The sequence below is a fragment of the Mirounga leonina genome, unplaced genomic scaffold (assembly GCF_011800145.1).
Source record: "Mirounga leonina isolate KUSES-001 unplaced genomic scaffold, KU_Mleo_1.0 Mir_154, whole genome shotgun sequence".
Lineage (NCBI taxonomy): Eukaryota > Metazoa > Chordata > Mammalia > Carnivora > Phocidae > Mirounga > Mirounga leonina.
In genome coordinates this window covers 6461350-6474048 of record NW_023270389.1, presented here as the reverse complement: position 1 = coordinate 6474048, position 12699 = coordinate 6461350, and the positions used below count along the sequence as shown (strand labels likewise).

The 12699-nt window shown below is 40.2% G+C and overlaps 1 protein-coding gene across 6 annotated transcripts in view; it reads right to left on the bottom strand.

Moving 5' to 3' along the window:
- Window positions 1–9776, bottom strand: part of LOC118014035 (serine/threonine-protein kinase Kist) — a 91368-nt gene extending 81592 nt beyond the window's left edge. For 5 of the 6 annotated variants that reach the window (XM_035010037.1, XM_035010036.1, XM_035010038.1 and 2 more), the window contains exons 1-4: window positions 9351–9776; window positions 7718–8010; window positions 7025–7216; window positions 4858–4952 (exon numbers count right to left, since the gene is read on the bottom strand). In XM_035010037.1, coding sequence (XP_034865928.1) covers window positions 4858–4952; window positions 7025–7216; window positions 7718–8010; window positions 9351–9618 — 848 coding nt within the window. In that variant the 5' untranslated portion in view covers window positions 9619–9776. The remainder of the gene's footprint in view (window positions 1–4857; window positions 4953–7024; window positions 7217–7717; window positions 8011–9350) is intronic. The other variant, XM_035010041.1, reaches the window with a different exon arrangement.
- Between the last annotated feature and the right edge of the window lie 2923 nt (window positions 9777–12699).

Genomic DNA, 12699 nt, shown 5'->3' with positions numbered 1-12699 from the left:
AATAAAAACTGACACCGAGAGAGAGACACCAGGAAAAAAGGAGTGGAGGGGAAGAGCCAGGAGATTTCAGAATAAAAACATCCCCCGCTTTTTAACATTACACAAAAACAAGAGAAGGAGCCCTATACAATTAGAAAAGCTATCCCAACTACACCTTCTTCTGTAAGTTTAGGAAATGAATTTCATGTAAAAATGAACCACATAAAAAGCATTGCTAACAAAATTATTACACGAAAGACAAGAATTGCAAAACGATAGCCCCGAGGCAATGAATGCATGCCAGAAAGACATGATCAGAACACAGATTGACACTATAACCTACCGTTTCAAAATGAGCAAAAGACGTTTTTTAAAAAGATAAAAGATATGAAAGAGCAACATAAATTTAAATTAGAAAATCTCAATAATTAGGTAATAGAACTCAAGAAAGATTAGAAATAGAACAAAAAAAATCATTTCATAAAATAAAGCTAGAAGAACTATAAGGATGAACAAACACAAGAGATAGTATCTTAAAGATAAATAGAAGGCAAAAAAGAACATTTTTAAAAATCAAAAAGAAATAGGGACGCCTGGGTGGCTCAGTCAGTTAAGTGTCTGCCTTCAGCTGGGGTCCTGGGATCGAGTACTGCATTGGGCTCCTTGTTCAGCAGGGAGCCTATTTCTCCTGCCTGCCGCTCCCCCTGCTTGTGCTCGCTCGCTCTCTCTCTGACAAATACATAAAATCTTAAAAAAAAAATCAAAAAGAATACAAGAGAAAAAAAATTGAAGAGAAAGTAATAAAAATGAGTACTGTCAAAGAAAATCCAATGTGTAGAACAGGAGTACCTGAAGGAAAAAACCAAAGCAAGAGAATGAATACTAAAAACAGTAATTTAAGGGGCGCCTGGGTGGCTCAGTCATTAAGCGTCTGCCTTCGGCTCAGGTCATGATCCCAGGGTCCTGGGATCGAGCCCTGCATCAGGCTCCCTGCTCGGCAGGAAGCCCGCTTCCCCCTCTCCCACTCCCCCCCTGCTTGTGTTCCCTCTCTCACTGTGTCTCTATCAAAAAAATAAATAAAATCTTTAATAAAAAAAATAAAAACAGTACTTTAAGAACACCTTCCTAAAACAAACGAGCAAAAAGATCTGAATCTATTTTCCTGAGAATATCTACCCAAAACAATCAAAATCAAGATATATTCTGGTAAAATCAATAAACTTTGAAAAAGATGAAATTGGGCGCCTGGGTGGCTCAGTTGGTTAAGCGACTGCCTTCGGCTCAGGTCATGATCCTGGAGTCCCGGGATCGAGTCCCACATCGGACTCCCTGCTCAGCAGGGGGTCTGCTTCTCCCTCTGCCCTCTTCCCTCTCGTGCTCTCTGTCTCTCATTCTCTCTCTCTCAAATAAATAAATAAAATCTTTTAAAAAAAAAAAAGAGAAAGATGAAATTGTCTGGCCATCTAGACAAAAAAGACCAAGTGATTTTTTAATATAAAGACAATTAGAAGTGTCTTTAGCCTTTTCAACAACACTACATGCCAGAATAAAATGGAGTAATATGTTTAAGACACTCAAGAAAAAAAAGTATGCCACTCATTTTCAAATCCAGATGAACAGACTCTCCAGTATAAGAAGCACAACTGACCACTGGCACACAAGAGCTCAGAGAACGTTAATCCTATGGCCTCTAGAGATCAAGCTTCAGAAACTAAAACGATGAGAGAGACAGCCCCACAAGGACCAGGGGTGAACAGTAACGTACGGTTACATGTAGAACTGAGAATAAATTCGAGTGTTAAAACAAAGTGTATGGCATGTAATGATTATATAATCTGATGATGAAGATACAACTATTTTTCAAATGGAGGAAGAATGGGAAAAGCATACGCAAAAATAATCATTTTCAATAATCTTCCTAGAGTATTATGATTCTGAGACTGTTTTAATGTAAGCTGGAATAAAGCAAATGAGTAATTATAAAATATTCTAATTCTAGCATTCCCCTTGTCCTTAAGAATCAGATTTCTTGACATAGAAGGAGAAAGAGATGTGAAACAGAAGTTAAATAAAACCTCTGTGGTCTTGAATGTGAACTGGAAATACCAGTATGAACTCCATCCACTTAAAATAAGGTCTAGAGGGGGCGCCTGGGTGGCTCAGATGGTTAAGCGTCTGCCTTCGGCTCAGGTCATGATCCTAGGGTCCTGGGATCAAGTCCCACATCGGGCTCCCGGCTCGGCGGGGAGCCTGCTTCTCCCTCTGACCCTCTCCTCTCTCATGCTGTTTCTCTCTTGCTCGCTCTCTAAAAAATAAATAAAATCTTTAAAAAAAATAAAAAAAATAAAAAAAAAATAAAATAAAATAAGGTCTAGAAACAATGACCGTCCTAGTAGCAAAGAGTATTCCTAAAACCCAGACTGTGTTTTTAAAATACTACTTCCTACTAAAAGAAATCAGGCTTCTCAGAGAAATGGCTACTTCCAGGTCTGGGGCAGGAAATGTGTAAGATGAATTGGGAACATCTTGTCACATCAGATACCAAAGAAGCTGTAAAAGATAATAAGGTCCACCAAAACCAACTTAAACGGCTCACATTCATCAAAGATGGGGCAATTTTAGCTTCAATTAGGATAAGAACTGCAATGAGTTTCAGTTACCAAATCAAAACACACTGAACTTTCAAAAGGAAATGGTCCCCTATGGAGGATGACAGGGAATCAACTCATTATGAAAACTAGGAAATAAAAAGAGAGAATCAAGCATTTACTTTATCTTTGGTTAACCAAATGAAGCAGAATGACAGAATGAGAACATCCCCGTTCTGCAGCCCCTAACAAAGTAATGGATCCAGGCACTGAATGTTAACAGTTTCTAACACATAAAATAGAGATGGTTACATTATGTGCCTCTTTATAAAAGAACACAATACCATCCACAGTCATGTCCCTCCTGCAAATTGCACCCCTCTAGATACAACTACCAATATACAGGAAAACCACAGAAATATGTATATCACCAAAATACAGATTGCAGACAGCTATATTGAGCCTACAACCCAGGTTGTCCAACAAAAAAACAAGGGAAAAGCAGGGTAAGAGATGGAAAAGGACCTTTCAGATTAAAAGAAACTTAAAAGGGGGGCGCCTGGGTGGCTCAGTCAGTTAAGTGGCTGCCTTCCGCTCAGGTCGTGATCCCAGCGTCCTGGGATCAAGCCCCACGTCAGGCTCCTTGCTCGGCGGAGAGCCTGATTCTCCCTCTCCCTATGCCTGTCTGCCGCTCCCCCTGCTTGAGCTCTCTCTCTCTGTCTCTCTGTCAAATAAATAAATAAAATCTTCAAAAAATAAACAAATAAATAAAAGAAACTTAAAAGGGATTTTTGTTTAGAAGAGCAACACTAAACCATAGTGTTTAAGGATGCACGCTATAATGAAAACAAGGAAGCAATTACCATAAAAGTCAGGGTGGTGGCTACTTTTAGGGAGGAAGAAGGTCTGAAAATTAAGATGGGGACACAGAATTTCTGGGGTAGCTGGCAAAGTTTTATTTCTTGACCTGAATGGTAAATACAAGAATATTCTTAAGGATTCATGAACCTAACATTTGTTTTCAGTATCAGTGTTTTATTCTACAATAAAAAAAGGTTCAAATGATTTGCACGCACACACAGCAAAATACACAGAAAAATACTGAAAAGAAATACACCAAAGTGCTAACACTAGAGAGTAGGTTTATAATTTTTATTTTGCTGATCACAATTCTCTGTAGCTTCCAAATTTAGTGTTAGTTGCACAATCAAGAGGGAAAAGATCCCAAAGTCAATACTAGCAACTCTTTCTGCCTATGGGTCCTGTCTCCATGCTTTAATAAAATCACCTTTTTGCACCAAAAAACAAAAACAGAAACAAAAACAAAAACAAAACAAAGTCAATACTAGAACTTACATGATTTGACTTCCAAGTTAGAACCCATTACATAATTTCACAATGCCATCTTTTCCATGCAAAATGTCACTTGTAAATCTAATACGAATCAGATAGTAACAGCTATTGAAAACTAATTTGTAAAACACACAAACATACACAAATAAGTGCAAGTAAAATTTTTAAGTTCTTATCTCAGTAAATTTGTGGACTGTAATGTCCATTTCCTGATTTTGATATTGTACTACAGTTATGTAATATGTTACCACTGGGGGAAACTGGGTGAAGGGTACACAGACCTCTCTGTAACATTTTTGCAACTTCCTGTGAATCTGTAATCATTTCAAAATAAAAAGCTCTAAAAAAAAAAAAACCTTCCAAAAAAACCTAGTTGGAAGGTTTATAGGGTCATTATTCCAAAGTAAGATAATATTCTGACTTGATCGAGAGATCACTCCTCTTGCAACATAATTATTATTTTATTCATTTCCGGCCCATAATGCTAGAAATGTGAAGAGCCAACTATTTGATAATACACATTATGTCTTACTTTAAAATATCTAATGTGTTTGGACCTACTCAGAAATCAGAAACATTGTATCTGTCCCCAGAGTTTCCAGCAGTTAATTATTTAAAGTATAATACATAGCTACCTTATTTTAAACTTTTTTTTGGTAGTCCAAAAGCAAACTCAGTCTTTAGTTAATAAAGATGCTCTTTAAAAACCTACTGTCGAAAAAACCCTAAAACAAACACAAAAACCTAATTTCCACCAAGTATATAGGGCTGCCAGAGCTACAAGAGGCCTATCAAAGATACAGCTGCCAGGAGGAGCCTCTAGGTGATCACCAGAAATAATATAAATCCATTCAGTAAAATCCAAACAGAAACACAACAAAAATAACCTTTATGTAATAAATGTACACATAGGAACTTGAAAGTACACACGATGTACCTTTTGATAAGGTCTCTTAGGTGATAGGCTGGAATTGCGGCATTCACCACTGCTTTACTGGCAAATATGTGATCAATAATAGCAGAACTGTTTGCCTAAAAAAAGGGAGAAAAGTCTTCCTTTGGTTATTCAATTCATTCTGTATTTACTGAGTACTAGCCACACAGCACTGTACTGTTTGGTAAGTAAAATGCAACAGAAAACACTCTCTTCTGAGAGCTTATCATCTTATTGGAGGAGATTATGTGCATAACTGTAAGCTTCGAGGAAGAACTTTTTTCTCTATTCTCAGCACCTAGCACAGTACCTGGCACTCTATATGAATATGTACTAGATGAATGAGTAAGAACAAATATCAAAGCAACCATATAAAAATGTAGTTTAATACAACAAACATCAAAGCAACCATATAAAAATGTAGTTTAATACAAAGTGAGAAAATGAATGTGTGCAGGTAGAGTCTGGGGGTCTTGATGAGGAGTCTTTAACTGTTTTCAGATACAAGTAAACTATCAGAGAGAAAGTAATGCAGTATTTAAAAATTGCATCCATCACATTATTCATAATCTAAATCCTATGGAACGTAACTTTTCTGAGTACTATGCTTTCTCAGAATGTGGAAGCGTATACACAAGTAAAAAGACCTGATACCATCCTTATCACTAAAATTTTCTGAATACTTACTATAGGCCACATGCTATGCTAAGAACTAGGTAGCATTTATTTTTTTAACCTCAATATTTCTGTGAGAAAAATGCTATTATCCTCATTTTACAGAAAGTAAACCATGGTTCAGTAACCCTAAATAACTTAGTTTAAGAGGTGAAGGCAAGATATGAACCCTAGTAGTTTGACCTCAGAGCCCAAACTCATACTCGCTTGGCAATTTTGTCTCCAAGAAGACTATTAAAATATAAAATACTGTTTTTATTTAGAGGGGTGAATACTGGGGATTTCATACACACCATACCTCCAAATCACATACAAAATGCCTGCATGGGACTTAGTTCTGGTCAGCTCAGGGCCAAGCAGATACAGTCCAAAGGTCTCAAAGACTAAACTAATGTAAGTAATTGATCTGTATTTGGATTAGTGCTGAAGAAAGAATACTTGGCCTCTTGTGTGAAAGTACCAGTGCAGAATAACGATACTAGTTTTACTTGCATGGTAGCATTTTTTGCCAAGCAAGCGTTAGGTACACCCACAAGACAATTAAAGCATTCCTTCCAGGAATACTTCCAGAAACAGATGACTAAGGGCTGACAAGAAAGAAAACTCTACATGGCACAATAGCCATACACAAACTATATATTACTAGATGCTCAAAAAATACTTGTTGCTTAATATCAAAACCAATAATGATTCCTAAACATCATATTATTTATCAAACCTCTAGCCTAAAGGACACTGATACCATCAAAGCATTTGGGCCCCACAATACATTTGAAAACATAATATAGTTAATTCCTAAGTTATGATCATACAAAAAGTTTGTTGTTATGTCAGAGATTTGGAATTTAGAACTCATGTTCCCACAGAAACAATGTTATAAGCAGTACTCACTTTACCAGAATAGCTCATATATGGAATATAAATTAATATAAAGCACTGTGGAACTTGGCCAGAATGCTAAACTCTGAATAGGAAGAACAGAATATGGAGCCCAGGTCTGGAACATCCGGTGGTAAGATCTGGAGCAAGTGCCTTACGTATCTGTGCCTCCAGTTTTTCATTTGTAGAAGAATAACCAATACACTCTCTAATGATCCTCACAGAATTGTTAGGAAATTCAATGAGATTGTGCATTAAAATACTTTATAAAGTATTAACTGTAAAGCTTTATGTAAAGATTATCATTAAAGTTATGCTTGTAATATTGTTGGATGTAGCATAACTAAATCACTTCTGCTTTTTTGGAAACATGCATTTATTCATTTTATCGAGCACTTATTACACACCAGGCCCCAGGCTAAGATCAGTAAGTACGCAATACTCACTAGCACATCTGTAGCTATGAAAATAAACAATAGCTCTTAAGGTACCAAAAATGCAGGAAGAGGAGTATGTCAGAGACGAAGTAAACAGCGTCCCCAATGAGAATCATTATAAACTGAGTACTCTTAAATCAGAATTAAGGACTCCAAAGGAAAGCACTGGTATAGTTTACCTTCCATTCCTGAGATCTGACTGTATGTTTCAGTTTCATTCCTGAGAACATTTCCAGTAAAATGATTCCTAGGCTCCAAAGATCAACAGCTGAGGTACATTCTGTATCACTCTGCAGGCCAGCCTGGGCCAAGCAATTTTGCAGTTCTGCTTCTGGAGCCCGATACCCGTCTGTCTGAATATACTTCACATCCTAAAGAAGATGAGTAAATATTACAACCAATAAGAAACTGTTCACTTTCCTTCCATCGCCACAGTGTATTTACTTCTCTTAAAGTATAATAAACCACTGCCAAACTGAATGCCAAAAAATTTTTAGTCCTTGGCTACCCTAATTATTTGGTTAACTGTGCACTTCTCACAGGCAACACAGCAGCAATCTTCTTTAGTCTCTTGTCTGTTAGGCACTGTTGATAAATAAGGACACTCTGCAAAGAGGTGACAAACCACGGAGAATGAGGGTTTGCCAGAACTGTTACGTGTGTTCTGCCACAAGACAGAGCGCCAGCACTGAAGGCAGCAGTAACAGTAATTACCTGTTAATTACCCTACCTAACCCAAACATCCATCCTTTTTTTTACATGGTGGCAATGAAACTCTTTTTATTTGCTTCATCCCCAAGCATTTCAGTATTTTAGATAGAAATATCTCTAAGTGTCGACCAAAGCCACCCTGTTAGTAAACTATTTCTTACCTGATTACCTTCTTTGAAGCTAAGTCCAAAGTCAATGAGTTTAAAACATTCATTCTCTGCACTCCACAATATGTTACGTGGTTTGAGGTCTGCATGGACATAACCCTCATGGTGAAGAAAAGCAAGGGCCTCCAGAACATCCCTGGCACAATGCTGTATCATCCACATGGAACAACCCTGATGACTGGAATATAAAAGCAATTCCGAAACACTGACATCCAGGAGTTCAAGCAACAGACAGCGTGATGGCACATTTGGAGAGAAGTGGATTGTAAAGACTCCATACAAAGTCACTAGAAAAAGAAATAAGTTATAATGCTTTAAAAATCAGACTCAGAATAAGTTACAACTAACACAGATAATTGCAGTGCAAATCTGGGATACTCTAGACAAGGATAACTCAGATGAGCATCACGCTTCCACTGTAATTTATTTCTCCCAAAAGTAAGATTTTTTGGCAACTGGGTTATTTTAATGAAACAAGATGAGAAAACGTTCCACAGCTCATTACTAGTCAAAGATATTAAATACGGCACAATAATCAAATTGTATTTCGCTAAGCATTCAGCAGTAGGGTACCAAGCAAAAATGATTAAAAAAAAAAAAAAATCCAAAGATTATGGACTCTTAAGATGAATGTCACAACCTGCAAAAACAAAATTGGTTGAAAACTGGTTCTTGAGCCAAAATAGCATTCTGTAATCTAATATTAAAAGGAGGGGGAAATAAATAAATATTACAAGATTAAGTCTTTCAAGATGACAATTTAACCTAATCTTGCAGCGATTCAACAAGTCCTCAAGCTTGCAAAAACTGCAAAAAAATTTTCACTCTTAAATACCAGGGTGTTATATATATCCTTTAGCAAGCGTTAAATAAAAAAAAAGAAAGAAAGAAAAGGAAACACTAGTGGTTAAGAGATTCTTCTCCAAAGTGGTAATATTAAAAAAGCAACTCTTCAAATTACACATAGATTACGCTTGCCAGGAAGTAAGACGTTTCTTTATTAGCCGAAGCTATTACTAACTATAAACTCAGCGTAATGACAGTGAAGACTTTTCACAGATCGATCATCAGTAACCATCATGTATCTTGTATTTTGAATACCTAAATCATGTAACATAGTCTTACCAGGGTAAAAGTATAAAGTGTTCCTAATTTTCACATTTCCAGAGGCCTCCCATGTGAACACTGGGTCATTTCTCCCAAATCCACACTAATTATGTATCAGATAACATCTGTACGAGTTATGAGCATTATCACACGCCCTAGAAGGATTTCTCGTTTTTCAGTGATACGCAAAGATTCAAAATTTCCACACAAGAAAGGACAAATCTAGCAAAGACAGGTCTTCTTCCACTAGAAAAGAGAACTCTATGCTAATAGGTGCGGCATTCTCCGATGCAAAACAGAACTTAACTGAGCATCTACTACCGACACGGGGCAAAGCAGACCACCAACTCCACCCTCCTGCAGAGTGAAGGGGGATGGGAAAGGGGCCCGGATCGGGTGACGACGAGGGCCAGACCCACGTCTCCCGCCTTAAGGGCAGGCGACCGAACGCCCGGCTGAGAGCGGGTGTACGGCGGGGCCGGGACCCGGGCAAGAAGGGAAGGGAGGCAGCGGCAATTACCGATGTTCCTGTGACCCTGCAACTGCTCCAGCGCCGCCCTCTCTTTGCGGAAACCGTACTCGGCGGCCGAGGCCGCGGCGCCCGTGGTTCCCGGCGGTAAGAACTGCTTGAGGGCGCCGGGGGGCGAGCCGGGGGTGCCGCAGCAGCGCACCCGGTACACCGAGGCCGAGGAGCCGCTCCCCAGGCGGCTCTGTACCTGCCACAGCCGCCCGAAGGCTTCCAGGAACCGCGGCGGCTCCGCGCCCCACGCGCAGCCGGATCCCGCCATCGGTGTGGACGGAGGGCACTGGCACGGCAGCTGAGGCGACGCCCGGGGCAGGCCGGCAGGGCCCGCGGTCACATCCCCGCCTGCCGGACCAGCGGCTCCGCAGGGAGGGGCCTGCAGCCGCCTCTCCGACTGCCGGGACCTCAGGCCGCCATGACACCGGAAACCGAGTGCACCCGGTCCAGAAGCCGGAAGTGGAGGAAGAGCCAATCCTGCAGGCCCGAGGAGGCGGGCCCAGAAGGGGCGGGTCTAGAGCTGACCAGGGCAATTGGGTTTCGGAGAAAAGCCCGGAGCGGAGTTGTTACACTCCGGGGAGTGCTTCCTGCCTAAGGCCAATGCTGAGTGCTTTCTCGCACGTTACCAGGGGCTAAGACTGGTCCTTTTTCTGGTTGGGGCCTGTCCCTCACCACTGGGAACCCAGGAGAATGAAGCGCAGCCTACATTTCTCCTAGACGGTATCCCAAGGGAAATAGCCCAGTTACTGCAGGAGCGGGTTCGCCACCACCCCACCCCCTCACCCGCGGTCGCTAGCAGCCCTAACTCTGGAAGCCCAGCCTCTGTGCTCCTTAGTGCACTTCTCCTTACCAAAATGCATGCGCCCCGGGCGAACGTGGACCTTTTACAAATTTGCATGTTTCGTGTATTCATTCAATTCTTTTGCTCATTTAAAAACGTTTACTGGGGGCGCCTGGGTGGCTCAGTCGTTAAGCGTCTGCCTTCGGCTCAGGTCATGATCCCGGGGTCCTGGGATCGAGTCCCACATCGGGCTCCCTGCTCTGCGGGAAGCCTGCTCCTTCCTCTCCCACTCCCCCTGCTTGTGTTCCTGCTCTCGCTATCTCTCTCTCTGTCAAATAAATAAATAAAATCTTAAAAAATATATATATATATAAAAACGTTTACTGGGTAGCAGATGGAGCAAACAAGACTCCCGATCCACAAACGAGGGTGTGCAGTAAATGTAGCCTTCCTTATTTTTCTGTAATTGAACTTTACCTACTTCAAGCTCCATTAAGATGGGGTAGCAGAAATTTAGTCTCAATTTGCCCCCATCCGCTTTTCCTCAGGTTTTGTCTAAGTTCCCAGGCAGGTGGGGTAACTTAACGTGGTGCAAAATTGAGGCTGAGGAGCCATCTGCTCTTCGGTATCCTGGGTCATCAACTTGTCTGGTTGCTGCTGAGATGTGCCTTATTTCTGTCTACATGGCCCTTTCGGGGTCTGGAGTAGGGAGAGCTCTGTGCATTTTCCCGCTATTTCTTTCTTTCTTTTTTTTTAAAGATTTTATTTATTTATTTGACACACAGAGAATACTAGCAGGGGGAGCAGGAGAGGGAGAAACAGGCTCCCCGCGGAGCAGGGAGCCCGGTGCGGGACTCGATCCCAAGACCCCGGGATCATGACCTGAGCTGAAGGCAGATGCTTAACCAACTGAGCCACCCAGGCGCCCCCTCCCGCTATTTCTAACAAGCGTTTTTCTCTATGTGAAGTCAATACTAATCTCTCAAGAGCTTGGGATTTGGGAATATAAAAATCAAATAAAACTCACAGGCTTTTCTAAGGCAATGAGCACAGGCGTTTATCTGCTTATATAAAGGGAAGGCAGAGTGGGGAGAGCACTTAGGTCCTGAATAGAGAAAAGAGACAAAATGGAAATGAACTTGGACTTCAAGTAACTTGAGTGGAGAGATTGAATTAAACATGTATATCAATATGATCCAAGGAGTCAAGGTAAAAATGCTCTAAAGGAGGTGCAGGTAAATTGCTAGGACTCTGTAGAAGAACTCTGAACAATTCACATCTTAGAAAAGTGTGAGTAAAAAGAAACATTTCGTTCCAGTCTATCTTGTTGAAAGAGCATATTGTAATCAGAGAGTAAATGCTGAACTTGTAGAAGGTGACTAGGTCCTCCTTTTGAAAAATAGCCATTGTTACAATCCATATCTTGGTTACATATAAGCCGTTCTCCTGAATGCTACAAGCAGAAGTTACCAGTTTGAAACCAATCTCCTGTAAAGCTTTATTTCTTTTGCTTTTCCAGCCTCTCTTACACTGATGTCTTCCCTTTGCTCCGTGGCTGACAAACAAGGTAAAGGAAGTAAATTGTATAATTGAGCCACATTCAAAAGTGGTACCAAGAAAAACACAAAACAGATATGCCTCGGAATCCCTTTAAACAGAAGGGCTGGCCCATATTTTAATTGTTGAGCTCTTGAAGATCCAAATCCTTCAAGCATTAAAGTAACAACTCTGGTTCCAGTCTCCAAAATGGCCCCCAATGATCCTTGTCTCCTAGTATTCATGATCTCTTACAGCACCTTTCACCTTAAAAAGGGCTGACCTATGTAACCAATAAGATATTGTGGAAATGATGGGGTGTGACTTCCTGGGTCATAAAAGACATTGCAGCTTCTACCTTGCTATCTGATCCCTTGCTTTGGGGGAAGCTAGCTGCCTTGTCATGGAGACCCTCTAGACTTCTCCATAGGAGGAACTAAGGAACTGAAGCCTCCTGCCAACAACCATGTGAGTGTGCCATCTTGGAAGTGGCTTTTCCAGTCCCAGCGAAGCCTTCAGATGACTGTAGCTCTGGCTGAAAACTTGACTGCAAACTCATGAGAGACCCCCTAAGCTAGAACCTCCCATCTAAGCCATTTGAATTCAATTCTGCAGAAATTATGTGTGACAATAAATATTACTGTTTTAAATTGCTAAGTTTTGAAGTAATTTTTAAATGTAGCAATAAAAAACTATGAACTAGAAAGGAATAAGTATTTAATTCATGTCTGCAAAATTTAACATTATTACAAAATTGCTTTGTAGACCAGTTGCATACATTTATGCTGTAATTAGCAGAGTACATGACTTACAACACCCATATCAATATAAAACATTCTTATTAAAATTTTGTCTTTTTAATTTTATAAGCAAAAAATGATATTTTGAGAGTTTTTGTTATTATTAGAGTATACCTTTTTTATACTTTTATTAGATATTTTTATTTTCTCTCCTGTAAATGTTCTTGCAAGATCACCTGGTAGATTTCCTTTTTCCCTTTAGTTTCCCTCACTCCTGTTGTCTTTCTGCTTA